Here is a 25564-nt window from a genome sequence, read left to right as displayed (position 1 = left end):
AATCCTCAGGGAGGGGTTGGGGCGGGGACTCCATGAGCCCCTCCCCTTTTCATGACAGGTATCTTCTATCGGTCTTGTGCAGGTAATCACAGCGGTTGTGAATTTGAATATACTAGTCACGTTATGTCTAGAAGTTAGTGGTCCATACCTTTGAGGTCTACCCTTCCTCTGATGCTTACATTCTTTTCTCCTTCCTTCCTCAGTGTGCCCTGACCTTTGGCGGGGAGGTATAGGCATCGAATGTATGGCTGGGTACTCACAGGTCATTTGTTCTCAGCACTTTGATTAGGTAAAGCATCTCTCAGGAGCCCCTGTTCTTTGCAGGGCTAGGGGCATATCAGCTTCCAGCATGAAGTAGTTAGTCCTGTTTATTGCTCACTGTATAGGGTCTAGAGCACTTCCCGCTTACCCCGAGCGCTCCTTCACTAGCCAAAGACTCTCCCTTGACTTCCTGTCTCCTATCAAAGCCTTCCTTCTTGTTTCTCCGTTGACTCTTCCTCTTTAGGATATTCCTAATGAATTAGTCAAGGTTTGTGTGCCCCCCACTCCTTGACTTGCAACTAATGCCAAGAAGGTCATGTATGCTCTGCCCCCATCACCCCCGCCTCACTTCCTGATGCTCTCTGTCTGTTCCATGTGAGGCACACTGCTTGCCTGATTTTTTTTCCTTAGGTACACCAGGCATACTTTGACTTTAATTCCCGACAGTTTCTTCTGCCTGCGAAGTATTTTCTCTTGCTGCATATACTATATTTAGCAGCTTAAAACCATCCAGCATATATTTATTTATTATCTTACCGTTCCCATGTGGTATGAGCCTGGCACAGGTGCCTTAGCTGGATCCTGGGGTCAGGCAGAGCTGGGGTCAACTCTGAGGCTTGGGGTTCTCGTCTAAGCCCCCATGATTGTGGGCAAAATTAATTTCCCTGAAGCTTCTCTAGGAATTATGGCAGTTGCGTTCCTGAAAGGCAGCAGGGGCCACTCCCTGACTCCACCTTCTCTGAAAGGGCACCCCGACTTGGTCAGGCTCACCAAGATTCCTTCCCTTTTGGTGATCTTGAAGTCCACTGGTTGGCGACATTACATCTGCACATGCATTCTTTGCTGTGTGACAGGACATGATCCGAGGAATAACATCCCATTGCCGTAGTCTGCTGGTTAGAGGCAAGCCACAGGCCCCCACCACAGGGCTATAATACCAGATAAGGATATGGGTTAGTGTGTGCCATCTTCCAATTCTTCCTAACCTGCTCTGATATCCACATAGTTTGCTCTCTTATGCTGCTGTCTTTGTTCAGCCTCGGGCTCTCTCTTTTCAAAGTATATATATTTTTCAGTATACTTATTATTTTCTTGGTGATAAAGTGAGTTATTACATGTATCTTATTTTGCTTATTGTCATGTCTCTCCTCTGGAATGTAATCTTGTGAAAAAATGGCAACTTTGTGTTTTGTTCCCCACTCTATCTTCTTGGTGAGGTTGCTGAGGGAATGGAGTAAGCATTCATTAAGAGAATGAATGAATGAATGAACTGACACTACACCAGCTGTTGACTCTTCACAGGCTCTTTCTGGAACAGTATTTTTTCCACACATTCTAGTTGTCTTTGGTGAGCTGCCCTAGATCCCAAGGAGACCATCCAAATGTTACTATGCACTCAATGCTTTCTTTTGGACCTGATGTCTAGTTGGCTGCCTGGTCCTGTTGGTTTGTTCCATTCCTGAGCATCCTGTTCCCATGATTACCCCTCTAGATAGGTCTGGCTTCCGTGTGTGTGTGTGTGTGTGTGTGTGTGTGTGTGTGTGTCTGTCTGTCTGTCTGTCTGTGTGTCTAGAAACATTAAGCTTTGTGCCACCATAATGAGTACCTGAGACAAGCCAACTTAAAAGGAAGAAAGGCTTGTTTTGGTCGGAGATTCCAGTCTGTGTCTGGTTGGCCTTGTTGTCACCATTGTGGGGTCATGTGTCAGAGGAGCGTGGTCACGTGATGATACCTGGAGGAAGGGGCTGGGGAAAGAGACTGGTGTTCTAATATCCACTTTGAAATGGACTTCCCAGGGACCTATCTTCCTTCCACTGGGCCCCATCTCTTCAAGATTCTTCCACCTCTTTAACAGCACTGAGGGCCAGTTCTTGAATATGTGCACTTTTGTGGCTATTCAAGTTCCAAGGTAGGCAACAAATGTCGAAATGCTTCACGGCCTGTCAGTTTCTCTGTCCAGTCACCATGCCATCTTTACAACTTGCCTTTACTCTGTCCTCAGTTTCAGTGACACTCACTGAACTGAAATTCCTTTAAGGCTGACCATTTTCCAGTTCTCAGTTCAGAGGAGTTGAGCCACAGTGCTGGGAAGCTACCACATCCTGACTGGTTCTCGTTGTTCACAGAATCAAGTAGCAACCATGCTCCCATCCTTGGCCAGCTGTCTTTCCCTACCCAGAGGGTCTGCACCCTCTCTCAAAACAGCAATCCTTCAAGAAGCATTTTTTCTTCATCCAAGCAGGGCCCCTTGGATGGCCTCTTATATGTTACCTTTTTTTTTTTTAATTCCTAAATATAGTATGTCTTTGTACAATAGTAATCACTGTCTGTTTGAAATGTACACCCAAATTGCCGTACCACCAATTTAGCTTTCAATCCATACTATTGTCTGTGGCTGCCTATTACCTTTATTTTGTTATCCTCGGATCCGTCCCTTCAGCAAAGCTGTAAAGTACTTGTACTAGGCAGCTACTGCTTTGTCACAAACCACTTCCAAATCCCATGGCTCAGAATAACCTTTATGTTGTAGTTCACATACCTGAGGAACCTGGGGGTTGGATGATCTTGTCTCGGCCCCTTTGGGCTCATCAGAGCTCTGTGGCTTAGCCAGGCTTCAGCTCCAGTTGAAGCTGAGCTGGACTTGTTAGTTGGACAGCTCTGTCCCACAGTTCTCATCCTTGTCTAGAGAGCAGTAGGCTAGCCCAGCCACATTCCTCTCTTGGCGATACCAGAAGTACGGAAACACAAGAAGAACCAGGCAAGGCCTACTGAAGCCTAGGCTAGGCGTACATTAATCTCAGCTTCCAAAAAGGCCAAAGCAAGCCTCATGACTGAACTCAGATTCAACGGGTTGAGGAATACAGTTTCTTGTAGTAGGAGGAACTGCAGAGTCACATTCAAGAGGTGTGGCTATGAGAAGGAGTGAAGACTTGGGGTGGTTTTGCAACTTGCCATATACAGGGTGGATTCTTTTTTGCTTCTCTGAAGTGCCAGCTCTACGCTGCATACTCATCTACCAGTTCCCTATCCCTTTGTAACAAATTACTCTAGATCAGTAGCTTAAAATGTTACCGTATCCACTCATATTCCATGGGATGGTTAGGCTGAGCCAACTCGGGATGGTTCATTTTTGTCATGTGTGTTGTTAGTGAGACTGGCTTGTGTGGCCATAATTTGACTAGATCTAGAAGTCACATGACTGGCCCCTCAGCTGCTGTTTCTAGCTGTCTCCATAATTTGTCCAATTTCTCCTCTATTTACAATTTCTCCAGCAGAGTAGCTGGACATTTTTTTTCCTTTCATGGTCAGTGCATGGTTTTAAGAACATGAAGCTGGAAGCAAAGGCCTCTGGGCAACGACTCAGAAGCTGCATAAAAATTCTGCTGCATTCTGGTTCTGCTGCATTCTGCATTCTGGTTCTAGTTCTGCTGCGAGCCTGGATTGAGTGGGAGGAAGAATATGACCTGCAATACATTGTAAGAGGCAGGTGGCTGCTGGAGACTATGTCGTCCACCTTTGGAAAGACCTTGAAAGGCTGAGAAAATACTTGAGTAAATGTTTGGACGAAATAGTGAAGCAGAAGCAAAGTGTCAGTGAGAAGCATCCAGTGAAGAGTGTCAATGAGAAGCATCGAGTGAGGAGCGTCAGTGAGAAGCGTCAGTGAGGAGCGTCAGTGAGAAGTGTCAGTGAGAAGTGTTAGTGAGAAGTGTCAGTGAGAAGCGTCCAGTGAGGAGTGTCAGTGAGAAGCGTCCAGTGAGGAGTGTCAGTGAGGAGTGTCAGTGAGAAGCGTCCAGTGAGGAGTGTCAGTGAGGAGTGTCAGTGAGAAGCGTCCAGTGAGGAGTGTCAGTGAGGAGTGTCCAGTGAGGAGTGTCAGCATCCAGGAGTCCAATGCAGTAAGAATGACAGCGTCTTTCTTTTCCAGCTGTCTTCATACACGTTGATGAACACGTCAGATTATGGGTTTCCTGAGATCCGCTGGCATCAGACAGCAGACTTTGGCTCTGTCCCCAACCTGAGGATGCCCAATACTTTCATGGCTGTTGCTATGGATCTCTGTGACAGGGACTCCCCTTTTGGCAGGTATGGTTGCCTCTTCAGGTTTGCGTTAGCAGTGAATGTTCTTGCCTGTTGTCTTTCACTGTGACGTTCACTTGTCATGGGATGGATTGGACTGTGGGTTGGAGCTTAGACGTACTATGTATCAATCATCTCTGCTGGGATGTACTGGGTAATCCAAACCAAAGCACACCCCCTCCTCCAATCCAGAAACCCTCACCACCCCACCTAACAAGACCCCTTGGCCCCTCCCTCAGTGCTTCGATACAACAAAAACCTATGTCATGCTCACACTCAGTCAGAGCAGCGCAGTGGAGACTTGGCTCATTATAGTTGTTCTCAGATCCAGAGCAAAAGTCTCCGAAGATCTAGGATGTAGCTTAGTGGTAGAGTGCTTATCTAATGTGTCCCAAGCTCTGGGTTCGAGCCCCAGTACCATCCCTAAAGAAGTGAGTCTCCGAGTTTATCTTCCTTCCATCGTTACTTTTAAGTCTGATATTGGGAAGTAAGTGCTGCCATCTGGAAGCCACGTGTCTTAGTGAAGGTTTCGATTGCTGTTACAAAACACCATGACCAAGACCACTTGGAAAGGAAAGGATTTATTTCAGCATCCAATTCTACATCACAGTCCATCGTCAAAGGGAGTTAAGCAGGGCAGGAACCTGGAGGCAGGGGCTGCTGCAGAGGTCATGTCAGAATGTGCTGCTTACTGGCTTGCTCCCCATGGCTTGCTCAGCATGTTTTCTTATAGAACCCAGGACCACCAGCCCAGGGTGGCACCACCCACAAGGGGCTGGGCCCTGTCACATCAATTATCAATGGGGAAAATGCACCACCGCTTTCCCACAGGCCAGTCTAGTGGGAGCATTTTCTCAATTGAGGTTCCCTTTTCTAAAATGACTCGGGCTTGTGTCGAGACAACGTAAAACATATCACACAAGTCACTTTTGCTTACATTGACTCAGTAAACTAAATCATGGCTAGAATCACCTTCAGTGAAAGTAGGCCATGGAATTCTATGTGGACTCAGGGAAGGGTGGCACTTTTGTTGTTAGCACCAACGAACACTGCATACTAGCTGTAGGATACAGGACTTCAAATATGAAATGGAACCTGATATATGACCTTTAGATGAGAGAAGGAACTTGATAATATTAATTGAATGAACAAATAAAAGGCAGACAGACCCAAATGATGGACATCTGATCAGGTGAAGGATGGCTTTCAGGCAGGCACTAGATGTTAGCTGTCCTAGGCTTGGGTTGTTGCAGCACATCCCAGCAGAGATGACTGATACATAGTACATCTAAGCTGCACCCAGTAGTCCTGACTGTTCCCTTACACTCCACCCTCCTCTCTCCTTTTTTAGCCCTCTCTTGCTGTAAGGTTCTAAACCCAGTGAAGGTCAGAGCTTCATCTTGTTATGACTCACTGTTGTTCTTAAGGTCGCTAGCCACTGATCATTGACTTTTACAACTTTATGCTTTCTTTCCTCCTCTCTTTCTTCTTTTTCCTACTCTTTCTTTGCCTATTCTATTCTTTTTTCCTCCTCCTCTTCCTTCTCCTCCTCCTTCTCCCCTTCCTTCCTTCCTTCCTTCTTTCCTTTTCTTTTCTTCTTCTTCTTCTTCTTCTTCTTCTTCTTCTTCTTCTTCTTCTTCTTCTTCTTCTTCTTCTTCTTCTTCTTCTTCTTCTTCTCCTTTCTCCTTCTCCTTCTCCTTCTCCTTCTCCTTCTCCTTCTCCTTCTCCTTCTCCTTCTCCTTCTCCTTCTCCTTCTCCTTCTCCTTCTCCTTCTCCTTCTCCTTCTTCTTCTCTCTCTCTCTCTCTCTCTCTCTCTCTCTCTCTCTCTCTCTCTTTCTGCATTTTGAGACAGGATCTCACTGTGTTGTCCAGACTGGCCTTGAACTTGTGATCTTTCTGCATACCCAGAAATTCTTTCCTCCCCTTCCTTCTTCTTTTCTTTAAAAAAAGACGTTAGGGACAGGAGAGAGGCCTCAGCGGTGGGAACACTGGCCACTCTTCCAGAGTATCCCGTTTAGTTCCCAGAACTAACTCTCTGTAACTCCAGTTCTAGAGGATGTGACTTTCTCTTCTGGCCTTCACAGGCATCAGGTATGCATGTGATGCCAGACATACATGCAGGCAAACCATACATGCACATAAAATAAAAACAAACATATCTTTGAAGAATTTTGTGTTTTAACCTTACTTGAGTGCTTTGAATACTCCCTCTTACAACATGTGGTTATTGTTGAGCTCAGTCCCATCACCACCCCCACATGTTCTTTGTGCTGCAGCATCCACCCTCGAGATAAACAGACTGTGGCCTATCGACTGCACCTGGGAGCTCGAGCTGTGGCTTATGGTGAGAAAAATTTGACCTTTCAAGGACCACTACCTAAGAAGATCGAACTCTTGGCTCACAATGGGCTGCTCAACCTCACATATGACCAGGAAATCCAGGTGCAGAGGCAAGATAACAGGACATTTGAGGTGAGACTATCAGGGGGAAAAATGAAGTTTGGTTTCGCTCTGTGGTAGTTGGGAATCTTTTCCCATGAGGCCCTCTTCCATCCCTGCGATGTGTGGTGAATCAGCTGCTGGTTGGCGGGGGTGGGGTTGGGGGGTGGTGGCGAGCTTCTCTCAGGGGGACAAATGCACAACTGCTGATCCGTTAGTTTGGACAGAAATTTGATAGCGCAATCAAGGAAGGGAAAATCAGCCCCTAATAAACCATATTCCTTTCCTGTGCCCTTTCTCAGGGCATCCACCTTTGCCCAGAGAATGGCCTTATTCATACTTTATTTGTTAAATGATCATTGCTCTAAAACAATCCCCTTTTGTGTTTCACTGCGCTAAAATCTGAAATTCTTTAGTTTAGTTTAGTGCCTCCTTTGAAAAGCTTAAGCTTGGTGATTCCCAGCTTAGTATGAACTAATATAGCCAGTCTGCTCTCTTCCATGATCCAGCAGGGATCACTACTATAGAATTGGGGCCACTGATTAAAGGGATTAATTAGAATCTCTTACAGTTGAGAGGAGAGGCATTCCTAGATGGGTTGTCTTTGGGAAGACATCGGGTTGGGAGCTGATGTGTGAAAAGAGGATACTGTAGGAGATGATAATGGTGATGGGTAGCCTTCATGCAGGAGTTTAGGGCTGTAGCTCCCATGAGTCCACACACCTCAGACACCTGGTCAGTGTCCATCCTCTGCTTCTTTCCACATGGGCTTGAGGTGAATTTAGAGACTGTCAGGAAAGCTCTGCACTCTCCCTGTCCTTAGCTGGTCATCTCCCTTTCACGTGGCCCCGGAACCATGGTTGGGGTTAGGGCAGAATTTAACCTTTAGGTTCTGTATAACTTGTCTTCTCTGGATTGCTTTCTAATGTCTAAGATTCAGTAGTCATGGTTGCTTTGTGTCCTCGCCTTACTGCATACCTTCTCTGGGAATGCCAGAGAGCCACAGCTGGGTTGCTAGCTTACTCACATTCTTGCCGGCTCTGACATCTGGAGGGAGGGATCAACTGGAGAATGTTCAGGGGTCCAGCCTCTGAATGCTGGACTGCTCTTCCTTGTCTCCCCGGAAAGTTCATATTTTTAAATTGATTTTAATTATTTAATCACTTGAACATTTAAATTTCTTTTTGGTGCTGGGATCAAACCCAGGGCCTTGTACATGCTAAGCACATGCTCTTCCACCAAGCTCGACCTTTAGCTTACATGAACATTTATTATTGACTTGTGGCTCATCTGGTCCAGGGTCTGGTCTTTGGCTCAGAGTGACCTCATTTTCCCTCCTTTCTAGTACGTGTGAAAGAGCAGTTCCCAGTTGTTTGGGCACACCCTTCTGACTTGCCTGGCCATTCTGTCTCCTCTCATAGATCTCCTGTTGCAGTGACAGTCAGTGCAAATGGCTTCCGGCTCCTGTGAACACTTTCTCCACCAAGACCCTGATCTTGGATATCAGCGCTTGTCTTGGCACCGTGGTTGCTTTTCGCTATGCCTGGACCACATGGCCCTGTGAATATAAGCAGTGTGCCATTTACCACCCTCGCAGCGCCTTACCAGCTCCTCCCTTCGCTGCTCTTATTACACACCAGGCTCCTGGACGTAGGGCAGGGGTGTCCAGGGACATTTGGCATAGTGCCAGCTCTTATCTACAAGGGTCAGTCCTTTAGATTTGGGCATTGAAGGAGTTTGAATGATGACAGCTATTGCTTTTAAGAGCAATTTCTAGAAGCCTCATTGAATAGCTCCCAACCAGCATATGGCTGTTCCTGTCTTCTGAGATGAGTACTGGCTAACAGACACTTGAAATCTCATCTTTGTCTCTAGTTACTCAAGCCTCTGTGCTGACTCTTAACTAGAACGTTTGGTCTTATTACCGTCCACTTCCCTGGTATAAAGAGTGAAATGCCCTATTTCTGCCCTTTCACCCAAAACTGTGAACTCTCAGGCCTGCAAGAGATTTAAAGGCCGCAGAGGCTGGTGCTTCCTGTGTTCTTTACAAAAACAAACAAACCCCTGAAAATGGCTATGGAATGCTAAGAAGTTTCCATCTGGGGAGCAGAAATCTTTCTCTCATCAGACGTTACTACCCATGACAAATCTTTCAGGTAAATTAGACATACCACGCATTTGTACCCTCATTAAGCTCCCCCAAACTATCTGTTTTCAGCCCAAAGATTCTAACATGAATCTTTGAGACATGTCAGTCCTATGTTCAAGCATACTGACAAGTGCTGAGGACTGGCCTTAAGGAATAAAGAGAGAGGGCCCAAAAGGTGGAGAAATCACAGGCATAGGGACACATGAAAGCAATTGTACTTGGGGCAAAGAGGTCCTTAAAAATAAGTCTCAGGTCCCTGAGAGGTAGAATTCAAGTAAGGCTAATCCCCACTGAAGAAAGAATTAGGCGGAAAGGAGAGCTGCGTGTAAGCTTATAGAACAAGTGCAGGCAAGGCAGAGGTGACAGTGCCATTTACCACCTGATGAAAGACAGCTCTGTTATAAGCTGGAAATAAACCAGGTGTGGTGTGCACACCTTTAATCTCAGCACTTGGGAGATGGGAGATGTCTGAGTACAAGGCCAGTTGGTTTACAGAGTGAGTTCCAGGACAGCCAGAATTATCTAGCAAAGCACTGTCTTGATCACCCACCTCCCCCCAAAAGAAATTGGAAATAAAAGTATTATAATTAGTGATGTGTTCATATGTAGAGTCAAATTGTTAGAGACAGATTTATAAAATATCCCTGAAGCATGGGAATGGAGTACAAGTGTCACCCGCACATAGCTTTTTTGTTCTTTGTGAGAAATGGGAACTGAAGCAGTGAGCATTTCTCATCATTCTGTGGGGCTCTGGTGCCATTAGAAGCAAGAAAGCTGTGGTGTCAGGAGTTTATTTGGTTAAAAACAAAGAAAAAACCCACACTATACATTCTGCAAGGACCCTTGACTTGTGTGGATTTCTAGCCTGCATTTCTAGCCTCTTCCTAATGCCCATACTGTGACCTCTCTGTATCTGGCCATATGAGAACGTAATCCAAGTAACCACCAGTTCCCGAGAAAAAGTTAAATTTACCTGCCCGTCCCTCTGCCAAACCCTGGTGTTAATTTCACCAAATGAGAGTAAGGACCATTATTCGAATTCTTTGGTCAAATTATGCAAGCTTTATTTTCTATCAGACAGGGCTGTTGTTTTTGCTCTTTTTGGGGGGCCCACCATCCAGCTTCCAAATAAATCACACACGGAGGCTTATTCTTACATATAAATGCCCAGCCTTAGCTTGGCTTGTTTCTTGCCAGCTTTTCTTAACCTAAATGATCTCATCTACCTTTTGCCTCTGGGCTTTTACTTTTCTCTATTTTTGTATACCTTTCTTTCTTACTGTATTGCTGGTTGTGTAGCTGGGGACTGGCCCTTTGCATCCTCTCCTCTTGCTCTTTCTTCTCTTTTCTTCCCCAGATAGCTCTTCTATTTATTCTGTCTGCTGGCCAGCCCCATCTATCCTTTCTCCTGCCTTGCCATCGGCCATTTAGCTCTTTATTAGACCATCAGGTGTTCTAGACAGGCAAAGCAACACAGCTTCACAGAGTTAAATAAATGCAACATAAACAAAAGTAACACACCTTAAAACAATATTTGACAACACAGGGCTATCTCCCTAAATCAGGGTTTGAGAAAATAGCATCGAACACGGGAGACAGAAGGCTTTGTATAGTCCAAAAACCCTGTAAGACTAGATTTTCAAGGATTGGTGGATTCCTAGAGGAATTTTGGTTATATAGGAATTTAGCTGAACATTTAAAAAAAATTCTGGCAGAACACCTTTATGAGGGTGCATTCAAGGTCTGAATCAAACTCCATAGGGTAGGGATCATATCACATTCCAGAAACAGGTGAAAACACGGCCAAGCTTGAACTTTGCAGCCAACAGAAATGAACTTATTCTGACCTTATAATAAAATGGCTTCCATACTTAAAGTGAAGTTAGGGTGGTTCATTACTGCCACACAGGGCCATGTTCTAATGTGGAGGCCGCTAGAGGTGGCCGAGAACCCCAAGCCAAGGTCCTTTAACACCCAGTAATTGGTACATACAGTACAACCTTTGTTCAGGTAATGCATGCAGTAATGAAATCATGTATGAATCAGATTTTTAGTGTTTGAAAGTTTAAAACATTGTGTGGGGGACTGTGTATTTCCCCGAATGGAGATACTTTAAAACCAGCCCTAATAATCACTCAGGGAGAAACACTGCTGTGCTGACTTTGCCTCGGCTTGTATTGTATTCCATATGTGAACTTATTCAAATGATTTTACTTTGAAAAAATGTAACTGTTGACTCCTTAAGTTTTTTTATTTTTTTTATTTTTCCAAGACAGGGTCTCACTACATAGGTCTGGCTGTCCTGGAACTATGTAAACCAGGCTGCCCTTGAACTCAAGAGATCTATCTACCTCTACCTCTGAAGTGCTTGGATTAAAGGCACAAGCCATTACATCCAGCAGCTCCTTAAATTTATGCAGTTAGTGGATTAAGGCTTGTAGTTCAAAAGTTGTGAACTTGTGCTAATCTACCGAATTGTAAAATATGTCTTTTGAGACAGGATCTCACTTCTAGTCTTTGAACTCAGAAATCTGCCTGCCTTTTCTTGTTGGGATTAAAGGTGTGCACCACCATGCTTGGCTTAATGAAACTTTGTCTTTATTCAGGTTGTAATCCAATGAGCTGATATTTTTAGATGGTAAAAGGTGCATGCTCTAGTAACTTGACACAAAACAAGACCAGTATACTCATGTTCTCTCCTCTTCCAGTCTTGTAGACAGGAAGCTATGAATTTGGGCCCAAGTAATGTGGTGCACTGATCCAGAAGCAGGAGGCACACAAGGGCACCCCTCCCCTGACTTTAACGCTATGTAGAGTCCAAAAAGTCCAATTGTGTAGAATGCGGTCAAAATGAAATGACAGTGAGCCAACTAATCCTTAGGTCATATCTGAACTTGTGTTCACATTGGGTACAAGTATATTCTTTAGTAAGGAATTGAGTTAGAGAGGACTTTATCCCCCTCAAAAGATGTGCAAAGTTCAACCAAAAAGATGAACAAATATATATGAGTTCCCAGTTTGGAGATAGGCAGAGAACTTGTTCTACTGACTTGACAAGAAAATAAAGCTGGGCCTGGGTTATAGGGGCTGGTGACCCAGTATTCCTAACAAGATTAGATTTAGTGAGTCAAGCTGATAGAATCTCTGTTTACCTCATGAATCAGCAGGTGCCATGAACTCACTTTGTTAATCGAACCCCTCCCTGATGCTATAGTTACAGCCTTAGGGAGATTAGGTCAAAATGGCTCTGCACAGAACTAGTCCCCTATAACAGGGACCTGGTTACTCCTTCCACATGCAGTCATAGAAAGGCAGCTAGCTAAGAACGGGGGTGGGGGGTGGGGTTGTGGCAAGTATCACCAGGGGGCTAGCTACTGCCAGAGGCAAGCTATCACCAGGGGGCAGGCTATCACCAGGGGCAGGCTATCACCAGGGGCAAGCTACCGCCAGGGGGCAAGCTACTGCCAGGGCCAAGCTATCACCAGGGGCAAGCTATCACCAGGGGCAAGTATCACCAGGGGCAGGCTACCACCAGGCATCTTGAACTGTGACTTCCCAGGTTCCCAAACTGAGAAATAAATTTGTTGTTTACAAGCTACCTAGTTTATGGTATTTTGTTACAGCAGCCCGAAGAGACTAAGCGTGTTTTTAAAGATTAAGTTCACTTCAGGGAGAGCTAAGCACAAATGATCCTATCCTGACTACAAGAAGATAAAAATAAGCAGAACTGTCAAGAGATATTTATTACTAAAAATAAAAGCAACTGAAGTTTATCCCAGGGTACACTGTCAGCATGGGAACATCCACGATGAAATGTGTTAATATCTTCTCTGCTTCTCGAACGCCGCCTTCTTCCACACGAGTAAGTTTTAGTTGAAGTTAAAAACTCGTGAGGATGAGAAGGACGCAGGCTCTACCCTCTTCAGTCTGAAGGCTGCATTGGGCTGCACTGTGATGGAGACTTCAGGTGCTGCAGGTCAGTGTCTCCCAAGGGCTCATGTGTCAGGAACTCTGGCTGGTAAGATGACACAAAGGCTTCATGCTGAAGCTCAGGGAGGTCCAGCGATCCTGGAAAAAACAACTCCTTAATTGCATCGTTGCCTGGGAATCTAAGGACTGACTGCTTTGTTTGGATGCACACACAACCTCTTAATTCCTTACACTTGTAAAAGTCAACCCTATTTTGTCCTCCGTTGGTAAAATGAACAGACAGGTATTTTAACAATGGGGAAAAAAAAGAATAGATGTAGTGAATTGTCATACCCACAAACCCTTATGACCCTAACATCCCTAATATCCCTGACCACTTTCCATTTGTGGGAAATAATCCAGGTAACATAGATTGGGCCAAAAGCCAACACTGACCTAAGTTTTATTCTCTGTACAGCAAACCTGCCAGTTTCCACTTGGTCTCACTTAAGGTACAGAATGAGACATTCAAGTTTCTGGACAGGCCCCAGGCAGGCTTCACGTCCCCCTTACCCTGCACTCACCATGCCTGGCTCAGTGAAGCATGCTACTTACTGCCCACTGGTGTGGTGAGGGTACAGGAGTCTAAAGATGGTTGGTTTTCAAACCGGAAAGGCAAAGTTAAAAGATACCTGGTAGAATGGAATCCTCGTGGTCATCATCAAAGGTCTGTGAATCAAAGGCTTCAAGGCTCATAGCTGCATCGTTCTCTGGAAGCTCCTGGGACAGCTGCCCCTTCCTGGGTTTGCAGGCATCAAACTTCACCCACTGATAACTGTGGACCAAAGGGAATCATTCTTGAGAGCTGCTAGTCCAGAATAACCTGCCCTACCAAATGGATCAAGTTATTTTTTTCATCAGGTCTTCCCCGATATATACCTAAAAACCATCAGCTAAGAAAAACAACCCAAACTTGAGCAGGCAAGCCTCTGGTGACAGGTGACAGTGTTCCACACAGAAAATGGCACAAATTGAGCAGCCTTAATTTGAGTTCAAAATACTCCAAAGCATTTTGTGTAACCATGAATGGGAAATTCCACATCTCACAGGACGGTCACAATTAAAATGAAGGTGCACTAAAAATGTTATAAAACTGTCCAGGGGGTATATGTAATATGTATAAGAAACAACTGGATTTTCTGTTTAGACTTAGGTTTTAACCCCCAAGTTACCTCTTGTGCATATAAAGTCGTCCTCCTCCACCCCCCTCCCAAACTTGATCTGAAGACCAAGAACTCAAGAGATCTGCCTGCCTCTGGCTCCTCAGTGCAGGAATTAAAGGTGTGCACCACCATGCCTGGTCCACATATAGTCTTTAAAAACCCAACATGACCACCAGTAAACCACATCTGAAGCACATCTCATCAAGCATTCTGGATACAGAGCCATCAACCGGGTATGCAGCACACTGGGTAACTGGCTTCCTGCTCCCCTGTCTAGATGGGTAGGAAAGTGGGTCAATGTTGTGGCATGTGAAGAAGCCAGCACACCTTTGACACAGAAATGCATACATGAACAAAGGAGTAACTGGCACTCAGCTGCCAGTTTAGGACACTGGTCAGCTGGCAACCGAGTGCCTATCAGTGGAACAGGTTTGCTCACACTTACTTGACACAGTTTTGAGCTTCTGGACAACTCTGAATCAGGTTGTGGACGATTGGATGAGAAAACCCAAAGAACTCAGCACCACATGAAAGCAGGTTAGGCATCAGTTTCCCCCTAAGCAGAAAGGAGAGAGCTTTAACTTGATGAGAGCTTAGGAGGAGGTGAAGACAGGCTTAAGAATGGAATGGCGGTATGGCCAGATACCACACTTCAGCTTTCCTAGCGTACTCTGAGGATAGCAGCTAAGGAGTCTGAAGGATACAGCTTAGGTTTCTGTAAAGCCAGAGATCTCTAGGCACTGAGACAGCAAGGGTCTCAACTGTACCAATGGTGACCCTTTTAGTGTGCCCTCAAGCTGGTGGCCAACTTACGTTGCAGAACTGATGGTCCTGACCAGTTCTTCATAACAGGCATCTGCAGAAGAGCCGACGATGGTATTCTGGGGGTCATCTTCAGGAACAATTTCAAACTGAGAATGACAGAACAAAGGTCAATTTGCAAGGGGGGAGAAGTAGAGTTGTATGACTCCTACAAATAGTTCCCGTCTCTCTAGAGCTGAAGCTACTCACAACATGCCAGGAGATGGGCACAACAGCTTCTTACCATGTTGTTAAAAATTCAAACCAAAGTAAACAGAAAAGCCCGTGATTTTGAATCTTTACATCTTGCTTGACTGGGCCAGTGGTCAGCACTGAACTTGCTCCACGCCTTTCTATCCACTTACAGCCCTAAGTCCAAATACAAATGGTATTTTATAGAAATGAGATACATTGTTCTATGTTACCCTCTATTTCTCTGGGAAACTTATGTAAGAGTACCTAGCAATTGTCTGGGCCAAAGGATACTTTACCAATTTTTACTGTGTATACATTTTTCTTTATCTTTGCCAATACTGGATATTATCAAACTAAAGTCACCTGATGTTAGGGGAAAAAACTGAAGCTAATTTTTTATCATAAATCAATCATACTTAGAATCTTGTGTGATTAGTGACCTAAGAACATTAAGAAATTTTTTTCTTTTAGCATTTTGTCTCTCGGAGGAAATTAAGAATCATGTGATTTTCATTAAACTTCTGAGACCCTGATTGGATACGCACTGCATTTACAGATGTTGAAAATGTGGTACCTTGCACAATGGTAACTTTTCCTATTAGCACACTTTGTGTGGAGCACGCTGTGTGACTGAGACGATGTCAAAGACCAGCTCCACCTGACAGAGCTCCAACAGTGATCAGTTTCTCACACCGTTAGGCAGGCTGGGGTTCTACTACTGGGGTCCTTACCATGCTTCCAGCTCAGTTTTTGAGATTGGAGGCTCTATCAGAAAGTGAAACAAGGCTCTCTGAAACTGCAGTGTTTGCCTGAGGGTCCTTGTATTTTAGCTGAGGCAACAATGTATCAAGTAATCTGTATGCATTTGCCCTTCACCTAAGCCCACTGGTTTTAGCCTCAAACAGTAACAGTATGTGTGGTAAAGTTACTATGGTTTAAGGAAAAGGTACCACCTAGAGAATTAAATACAAATCTGTATCCCAGAAGCTGTCATAGCTGTGACAGATCAAGTCAGTTCTCCTGTGTCTTGGTGCAGTACAAACATTGTCTACAGAGTGTCTTACAGTGTGTCAGAAGAAGGAACAGTTACAAAGCCAAGGAGAAAGGAGGTTCTCAAAACAAAGAAAACAACAGAAGGAAAAGGGCCAGTCATCCTGCTGGAGTGAGTACCTGCGGCTGCACACCGCCGTCCTTGACCTGACAGGTGTACAGACACTTCTGCTCTGGACACTTCATGCTGGCGAACACCCGAGTACTGCAGTAGCCCACAGGGTAGATGGCACTCTCATCATGGAAGCCAGGCCGGTTGGTGATGATCTAGAAAAGATCCCCCAATCTGGAGTTGAGCTCATTTAAGGCTTTAGAAGCCCAGTTTACTATGGCAGCCTTTAGAGCCACTTTGGGGCTGCGAAGAGTGACAAACAGAAAGTGATGGCCGTGAGCAGACAAAACTGACCTGGTTTCACAGGGACTAGAGATTTTCTGGGGTTGGTATGGATCAGCAAAGGGCTGCTGCCAGTGGGAACAGGGAAGGCTCAACCCCACTCCCATGGTTCTGATTATCCTGTCTATATGCTGGTCTCACTCACCTCCCCCAGGCTATATACTGTTAGACCCCCTAGTCCGATGGGGAACACAGGCCGTCCTGAGGGATCCAGGGCAATGGGCCGAACCAGCTTGCGAGCACCTCCCTCCATTTTCTTTTTCTTGGATGTTTTCTTCAGAACTGAAACGCAAATCTGGGGTCACCCACTTTAGGTCCCTGCCATTGCCAAGGGGAGGGGAAATTTACAAGTGAATGGTAAAGGCAGCAAGCCAATCCTGGTTTACACAGATGCTCTTTATGACGGCATTTCACACCATAAGCCCATCATAAGATGAAAATACTGTAAGTTAATGCAGATAATATACCTAACTTAACAAACATCATGGCCACAGAGTCTACTGTGGAGTGTCAAGTGTTTCCACAAGTGTGTGTCTGTCTAGGAGCTATGGCTTGATGCCATTAGCGAATATCAGAGTCTCACACTGCATATCACTATCCTAAGAAAAGATCAAAATTCAAAGTCCAATTCAATGCATCCTGCTTTCATAAAATTGTAAAGTTGGAAAAGCACTGGGCTGAACCATTGCTGGAACTGAGGTACCGTCTGTAGTCACTAAATAGCCATATGGGCCTGTCCCCCAAAGCCCAAGATCTAACTTGCCTACTAACAGTCATCAACTTTAACATAAGCATTTCGGTGCTAAACATCTTACATTTTTCAGTAGCCTTCAACTGTACAACAGGAATCCCTGAGCTAGCGGTGTGCTCAAAAGGCCACCTCGCCCATTTCCCGGCCTCTAGGGAACAGTACAGTGGAAGCAGGTCCAGAGAGCAGGGGCAGGAGATGAGGAGCAGAGGCCTCAGGCTGCCTGTCCCATCTATCACGTCTAACCAGACTCTCTCCAAAGTAGCTCCCATGAGACACGTGCTTCTCAAGGATGTTAGGGCCCTTTATGAAACACATGTGGCCCCTGGTGTCTACTGGGTCTTCGTCATCGGGAGAGCCACTGAGGCAACGGATACACCGTCTTCTTAAATACCTTCCAGTTTGTTGTTCTCTTTGCCCCTTTCTTTTTTCTCCTTCTTGGATTTCTTCCCAAATGGTTCCTCAGCCCCAGTGCCGGGCCCAGCTCCCGGGAGAGTTCCCACCGAGCTGGCCACACCATAAGCCAGGGGCAAGCTGGAGCTGTGGGAAGGAGCTGGCGCCTGTGGTTCCCCTTCAGTTAGAGCCTGAAGCTGGAGGAGCTTCTTCAGCAAGTATCTGAGGTTGGAGAGGAATGGGAGGAGAGGCGTCAAGTTCTGGTTTTTCTTTTTTTCCCCCTCAATTCATTATTTTACTTAAGTACCAGGAAGTACAGAATTATACACAAAGATTATCACACTCAAACAATAAGGTTCTTATGAGAGCCTGGAGACATTGAAGCCCCACAGGATAATCAATACTTGAAGAAATCAAGATAATAGCTAGCACTTCTCTTGCACCAGCAGGGCTCTTCTACCTTTAGGGTGGAAGGCCTCAGGCATCTGAAGGGTGTTCATATGAACCCACTGTGCTTTGCATAGGGAAATACAGACCGAGTATTTGTAGAATGAAAAGCAGTGTTTTTTATCCCTTGGTTTGCATAACTGGGAAGCGACAATAACTTATTACATGTAGCAAGAAGGCTTTGTCAGAAAGATAAGAGGAACTCTCTTGCCATCCGAGTCCAACAAAACTTGGGTGGGAAAATCACAGGTTTGGATTCTTTGTATTGTCTCAAGTGGTCAAGGGGTTACACAATGTGCAAGAATCCTCTGGAGAAAAAAAAAATCTCCAATACTACTACCACCATTACTAACAACAACAACAACAAAATGAAGCTAGCTTACCTTCTTTCTTCTTTTGCTTTAAGGAATTTTTCCTCAAGACGAGCAATTTCATCACAAATAGCAGCATTTTCCTTTAAGAAAACAATGGACTGTAATCACATAAAATGAACTTAAAAATGAAGATATTTTCTGGGGACAAGATCTGTATCTCAAATAAACAAAAACTCCTCTGTGCTTCAGGATAAAAGGGAAATGCTATTCTGCTCTGCACACAAGCTATTAACACATCTTTACAGGACTGGGAGATTGCTGAGCAGGGCAAGGCACCTTCTGTGCAAGCAAGATTACTTGAATTTGATCCCCAGAACCCAGACTGGAAGGAGAGAAACTACTCCTGACAATTGTCTGCTAACTTCTACATGTGCTTGGTGAAACACACACATTAATAATAATAATAATAATAATAAAAGACATGCCTTTAAAATAATCTGTGGGTAAAGTTTGGGTTCCACGGCAGGCAGAGTAAATTACATAATTTCTTATCCAACGAAGGGACATCTTTCGATGAACAGGGGCACTCTTAAGGCGTATGCCAGAACAATATGGTACACCAGGATTTACATACATTTGGCAAATCAAGGTATGTGGTCACTTCAATTAGTGTAGCCTTTGGCAGAGAAAAGGATATACCACCTAGACCTGAGTTTACACACTACAAAATTCTAAGGACTAGCTGTGCTCAACAGCCTTGGCCTTGACAAGGACAATCTATCCCAAAATATTTATAGAACAATATGTTAAGAGAGAAAAAAAGGAGAAAAGAAATTAAATATTGTGTGTAAAATCCTTAGTATCATCATTCCTTACTTCGGACTGTCTAACTTAAGACTAATTCTGAAGCAAATGCCCATTTGGATGCTTCCCAGGTGGAACCTCAAAATCGATGTTCAAAACATCCCCTTGCTTCACAAGATTTTCATACACTTAAAGGAACCATCATCCTTAAATAACGAATTTTAAGCAGTAGGCAATTCTAACATGAAATGACAAAAGGGAACAGTAAATAAGGAGCTGCACTGATGTACTTTTTCCCCCCAACACACATACAAATGTTAATGTTTTAGGAATGACAGATTTAATGTCAAAACTTTCCCTTATGCATGTAAAAGGCCTAATATGTTCAACTGAAATTTTGTAGACAGAAGAGTTAAACTCCTGATTCAGATGTGTGAGAGCATTTGGAACGGATATCTATTTCCAAGCACCGAGGTGACTCTGGTTAAGCCAGAACAGTCTATTAGATTTATCAGACCCTAGTAAGTCTTGGTTGGCAAAGCAGTTTATTCGCTAAATCCGAAATCCCTACAATTAGGGCAGGAAGTCGAGACACACCTCCACAACAGGCTGTAGTGTGCTTCCTTATGAGATGAGTTCCACTTCCCGTACCGGGTTAGAGGGAAGGCAGAAATACTTGGAGAAGCCTCGTCAATGGGAGCCACAACCAGGCATTTCTGAAAGATTCAGATGCCTGTTTAAGCAAGGTGTCAGCCACGGCGTTGGGGTTGGGGTGTGCTTAGGAAATAGGCTGTGTAATATAAATAATAAACCGTAATCAAGATATTCAAGTCGGAGTCAGGGTAAACCATCTCTCGGGGCTTCAGTGTTTTTGCCTTAAAAGACTCTTAATACTTAACTCATCTAGAAAACGAAACGTGGCAAAAAGGTAGCGATTACAGTTTACTGGTGGAGCACTTCGCAGTCCTCGTTTACAGAGTAGACAGGACTAGAGAAATGGTAACTTATCCAAGGATAGGGGGCTATTAAAGTGATGAAATTAACGCTGGACTGATACTGTTTCTCTGGGGGAGGAACAGATGGGGAAACCTGTCCCCAGGGAGAGAGCGGCTGAACCCAGACTCACAAACACGGTGGCCTTGGCCGCTTTGCGCAGCCGCAGGTACTTCAACCGGTACTTCTCGTTCTGGCTCTTCTTCGGGAGCCTTTTCATCCTGGCCTTGGACAGCGGGGTGCGCGGCTCGGAAGCCAGGCCGCCCAGCAGGCTCATGATCCGGCCCCAGCTCGGGGGCTGCGGGGCGCGGAGGGCATGGAAGGGAGCCACAACCAGCCGGCGCTCCCCTGCACTTCCGCGTCAGTTTCCGAAGGAAGCCTCGCCGGAAGTTGCGCAAGACCACTGCCACGTGTAACTTCCGGGTTTGGGAAGCTGCGGTTGGGACCGGGAGGGGACTCGGAGGAGGGGTGTGGCTCCGGGCTCCAGGGAGAAGCTGAGGCTGGAAAAGACCGGTTCTACCCGGGGGTTAGAGTGCGTCGTAGCGGAAGAAAAACAAAAACAAAAGAACCCCAAACAAAACCCTTCTGCGACTGTTCCCGTTCTCCCTTCCCTCAGGCGGGTGCGAGTCAACATCTGCTTTTCCCAGGTGCTCTGAGCAGACCTTCCTGCGTTTAAGGAGACTTGAATATTAGTGCTGGAACACAGCTTCCCATTTCTGCTACTCGTACAAGTGTTGTGAACTTCGGGGATAGGAAAAAGAAAAAAGTCCTTGATTGTCCCAAAGCTTGGGATCTAGTTGCAAATAGTTTTAATAAAATGTTAGCATAAAGTCGGCGTTCAGTGGTTTTTGAATGAAACCAAGAGTGTTTCCATACACATACCCTCTATTTTTAAATAGTTTAATCTTTATAACTCAACTTTATAAGGTCAACTGAAGGATGAACACATCTTTAAGTGCAAGATCGCCCTAGAGCGGACAGCAGGCTTACATTGTTTTAGTAGTGCCACAAAACCAGTTGACTGAGCCTCTTGTTCAGTTTTTTTTTCCTCTCAAAACAATATTAGTAATGAGATGGGTGGGATTTCCAAACTAGTGTCCTGATACAGAAGGGAATTGCTGTAAAATTATCAAAATCTAGGCATTTAAGGTTGTACATGAAAGTTCAGAAAGATGTTATATAATTAAGTTAACCGAATTAATAAAGAAAAATTTACTAGTAATAAAAACAGAATTCATTGTTACCCAGGTACTTCATCTCTGAAAGCTGTAAAAACAACTGCAGTTTTGACAAAACGGAATTTTTTCCCCCAAGACAGGGTTTCTCTGTGTAGCTCTGGCTGTCTTGGAACTCGCTCTGTAGACTACGCTGGCCTTGAACTCACAGAGATCCGCCTGCCTCTGCTTCCCAAGCACTGAGATTAAAGGCATGTGCCACCACCACCCTGCCACAAAATGGATTTTAACACAGAGAAAAACCTTGTAGATATTTTCCTGTAACTGCCCAGGTTATGAGCTGCTTTTGATGGATGTGATTGTGTCTAATGGCACAGCTCCAGGGTGCCATTTGCCTTCACAAATATGCCCAAGGCAGCCCTGTAGATTTAATTCTGGAAGCTCTAGGTGCCTTCACAAAGGTACCCAAGGCAGTCCTGTAGATTTAGTTTTGGAAGCTGTCAGAATTGTGACAGGCAATAAAATACACTGTCTTTGAAAATATGTACTGGAATCTTAGCCTGAAAACAGTCGTAGTAATCAAAATTGACTTTATTCTTACTAAAAGCATTATTTTTAATAGCCTGATTTGCTGTCTAACTGTGCTGACTTTTTTTTTTTTTTAAAGACTTATTTATTATGTATACAGCATGTATCCCTGCAGGCCAGAAGAAGGGCACCAGATCTCATTACAGATGGTTGTGAGCCACCACGTGGTTGCTGGGAATTGAACTCAGGACCTCTAGGAAGAACAGTTAGTGCTCTTAACCGCTGAGCTATCTCTCCAGCCCCTAACTGGGCTGACTTTATTTGTATTATTCATCTTCTTCATGTGTCATGTCTACTGAGAGGAAACTCTCAGCCTCTGTTTTAGTCTGCAGGCTGTTTTGACCAATGGACTTTAGTGGAATATGAACAAACATGTTTATTGTTTCTTCTTCATTAGAGACTTTCTCTTTTACAATTAAGACACTTTTCTTGCATATTTTATAAATTAAGAAGGTATTATTTATTTGTTGGCCTTTAAAGACTAGGTTCTTTAAACTCACAATGTAGGGGACAACGATCCTGAATTCCTGATGCTCCTGTCTCTATCCCTCAAATTCTGGGGTTATAGGTATTGACAGCCATGTCCAACTTGGGGAAAATTTTTTTTTTTTTTAAATTCATAGGCTAGGGTCTAACTCAGTGGTAGAATAGTTGTCTGGTAAATGAAAGGGTCTGGGTTTGATTTCTAGCTCTCCTGAATGAATGAATGAAGAATGAGTGAATGACAGAGGACCTGAGTTTGGTTCCCAGCATCCACTTCTTGTGACTCACAAACATCGGTAATACCAGCTCTAGGGGATCTGACATGGGCCCTTCACTCACATGTGTATTCCTGTCCTCCATAATAACTAAACTAAACATATCTAAAAGTTAGAGTAAGCCGGGCGTTGGTGGCACACGCCTTTAATCCCAGCACTTGGGAGGCAGAGCCAGGCGGATCTCTGTGAGTTCGAGGCCAGCCTGGGCTACCAAGTGAGCTCCAGGAAAGGCGCAAAGCTACACAGAGAAACCCTGTCTCGAAAAAACAAAAAAAAACCAAACAAACAAACAAAAAGTTAGAGTAAAAACAAATCAACAAAAACAAAAGAAACCCATTATTTTGAGCTTGATCCTATTCATGTTAAACTTTTGATCTCCATCATCAGACCAATACAAAAACAAACAAACAAAAATCTGCCACCAACAAAAACAACAAAAAGCTCACCCAAGAAACCCATACTGCTGCCTCTTTGAATGAAGTACTCTTAACATTTTAGTATATGTGTTTGACATTTTCACAAACGATAGACCATACTGAATACAATGTTTCTTTTTGCTTATTTGTTATCATCTTTTAAAGAGTTATGACTTCTTTGAAAGCGCTGCTTCCTTTTACTTTTTTTTTTTTGGTGTGTATGTGGTGTGTATGTGGTGTGTGTGTGTGTGTGTGTGTGTGTGTGTGTGTGTGTGTGTGTGTGTGTGAACCTGAGTGTGAGGGTGCATTCACATGTGGAGGTGGCATATGGAGGACAGGGATTGGTTTCTGAATGTCTTCTTTAGTTGCTTTTCCATTTTTAAAAGGCATTCTTTTTTTTTCTCACTGAGTCTGCAACCATTTTGGTTAGACTGACTGGTCATTGAGTTCCAGAAATCTGCCTGCCTTGGCTCCCCAGTGCTGGGGTTATAGATGTGCACTGCCACACTTGGCGTTTCAGGTGAGTGGTGTGGCTCTGAAATTAGTGTCCAATGCTTGTGCAGTGAGCACTGTACCCCATGAGCTCTCTCCTCAGTCCTGTGGGCATAACTTAAATGTCTCTGAACTGTTTCAGCTGTGGCTGTATTGTCTTTTGCACAATTATTTCTACATTGTTTGGTTTTTTGGGTCAATTCATGTGACACACATCTCTGTGGCCAAGGCCCTTTGATATTGGACTATGTGCACGAGTTTCTGCGTTCCAAAGCCTGGGATGCTACTGACAAACTTGTTTTCTTTTACTGACTTAAGCAGCTAAGTGCCTACTATGACACAACTGTTAGAAAACTTCATTCAAGAAGGAAGACAAATACATTTGCAATATTGATATAGTATGGATGTTTATTTCTGAAGTCGATTTTGCTTAGCAACCATCTAGGGAAAGAGGGAGAAAACAGGAAGGATTCTTGAAGGAGCTACTCCTGGGCACCCTAAAGTAGAAGTAGTTGTTGGTACAGTAAAGGGCAGAGACATCCACCCTGGAGGCAAGACTGCATGTCCAAACACTCAGTGTCATGAGAAGCATGGGTACTGCAAGTAGCTGATTACGGTAAAAGCAGTGTGCAGCTGTTACAGGGTTGGCTTCTAGCTTCTAGTCTTGTGGAAGGAAAGACTTCAGTCTAGAGCCTCAGAGTTTAAGCAGTAGTTTATTTAGCAATGCAAAGCAAGCCTTCCAAAGAGAGACTGAAGTGGGCTGTTTGAGGGTGTGTGTCTATGGCCAGAAGTCCAAAGTGTTCTCTGTTGTGGATTTTTAAGACATTAGAGGTGGGTAGCATCTTCATGGGGTAAGGTGACCTGCTTTTCCTCCCAAAGCTTGGTGGGTCAGATTTCCTTTTTATGGTATTTCTTCCCATGATCCTCTAGAAATATCCATGATACCAGTGGGTTGAAGGGGTGGGGACAGAAGGAAGGCGAAGGAGAAAGGGAAGAAAGAGGAGGAGGAGGAGGAGGTGGTGTTATCAGAACTACTTCATTATAGCAATATCGAAGCTGGGATCTTTTGCAGACAGAGATCCTTTGCTAGGGTACAGGTGTGGTGAAGGGCCCTGGTGTTTTGGTTTTTGATATAGCAAGAACTACTTATCTGTAGCTTCAAGGATGTCTAACTGCAAAGACACATTCTGGTAGTCAGGACACACAACTACCAAAATGCAGCTGTGCTTCTGTTGTTGTTGTTGTTTGTTTGTTTTGGTTCTCTCCTATCTGACGCTTTTCAAAGTGCCATGACTGATCTCATGTCTGTCTGTCAGTTAAGAAGGTTATGTCATTCCACAGTGCAGCCATTCTGTTAGTCTTAAAATTAAAAGCCGAGAGCAGAGTTTTAAAGCAGTTTGCTAAGTTGTACAAACATGCTTGGGCTGTCTTCTAGGCCTCCTTTCTCTCTGCTCCACCACTCATGGCCATCTTTTTACCTAATGGGGAAGCAAGAGCAGAGAATGGAGCAGTAGGCAGTGTGTAGATCACGAAAGGCTTCTGTACTCACCGGGCAGGTGGACTTTTATTAATGTCACCAGTGAGCATCTATAAGATCTTAGCCTGCTTTACCTTAGTTTGTCAGAAGCAACATGGCTTTTCTACTCACCTATATGAAGAAGGATCTAAATGGCTTGTGTAAAAATTCTCTCAAGAAATATATAACATACAGCTTAAAAAATGTTCATTAAGAGACACCATGGTACTGTGGGTTAAGCACAGCCTATGGAATCAGAGCAAAGCTTTGGTAGTTAGATGCAAGGATGGACTCGTGAATTGGAGAATATACAGAAGTGAACCAATGTGACTTTCATGTTTAACATTTATTTATTTATTTATTTATTTATTTATTTATTTATTTAATTGCATGTGGAGATCAGAAAATAACTTGTAGGAGTCGGT

At 44.3% G+C, this 25564-nt stretch overlaps 2 protein-coding genes across 3 annotated transcripts in view; one reads left to right on the top strand and one right to left on the bottom strand.

Annotated features, from left to right (window-relative positions):
• The window catches only part of Siae (sialic acid acetylesterase), a 38133-nt gene extending 28370 nt beyond the window's left edge, over nucleotides 1-9763 (top strand). Inside the window, exons 8-10 of the mRNA XM_028859473.2 lie at nucleotides 4184-4341; nucleotides 6612-6807; nucleotides 8196-9763. Of these exons, the coding sequence (XP_028715306.1) occupies nucleotides 4184-4341; nucleotides 6612-6807; nucleotides 8196-8492 (651 nt within the window). The 3' untranslated portion in view covers nucleotides 8493-9763. The remainder of the gene's footprint in view (nucleotides 1-4183; nucleotides 4342-6611; nucleotides 6808-8195) is intronic.
• A 2884-nt stretch (nucleotides 9764-12647) lies between these two features.
• On the bottom strand, nucleotides 12648-20634 carry Tbrg1 (transforming growth factor beta regulator 1). Of its 2 annotated transcripts, XM_028859475.1 has the most exons (9): nucleotides 20328-20634; nucleotides 18467-18537; nucleotides 17638-17858; nucleotides 16641-16777; nucleotides 16222-16368; nucleotides 14869-14966; nucleotides 14501-14611; nucleotides 13525-13667; nucleotides 12648-12991 (listed from the first exon to the last, which is right to left on the bottom strand). In XM_028859475.1, exons 1-9 carry the CDS (start codon nucleotides 20469-20471, stop codon nucleotides 12846-12848), a joined length of 1218 nt encoding a protein of 405 aa, XP_028715308.1. In that variant the 5' UTR covers nucleotides 20472-20634; the 3' UTR covers nucleotides 12648-12845. The 2 variants fall into 2 exon arrangements, with proteins under 2 accessions (XP_028715308.1, XP_037063497.1); XM_037207602.1 differs by lacking the exon at nucleotides 14501-14611 and having other exon boundaries at nucleotides 20328-20583.
• Nucleotides 20635-25564: the final 4930 nt, after the last annotated feature.

Source organism: Peromyscus leucopus, chromosome 7 (genome assembly GCF_004664715.2).
Source record: "Peromyscus leucopus breed LL Stock chromosome 7, UCI_PerLeu_2.1, whole genome shotgun sequence".
In the NCBI taxonomy this organism is placed as follows: domain Eukaryota; kingdom Metazoa; phylum Chordata; class Mammalia; order Rodentia; family Cricetidae; genus Peromyscus; species Peromyscus leucopus.
Note: the sequence above shows the minus strand (reverse complement) of the source record. Positions and strands in the feature narration are given on the sequence as shown.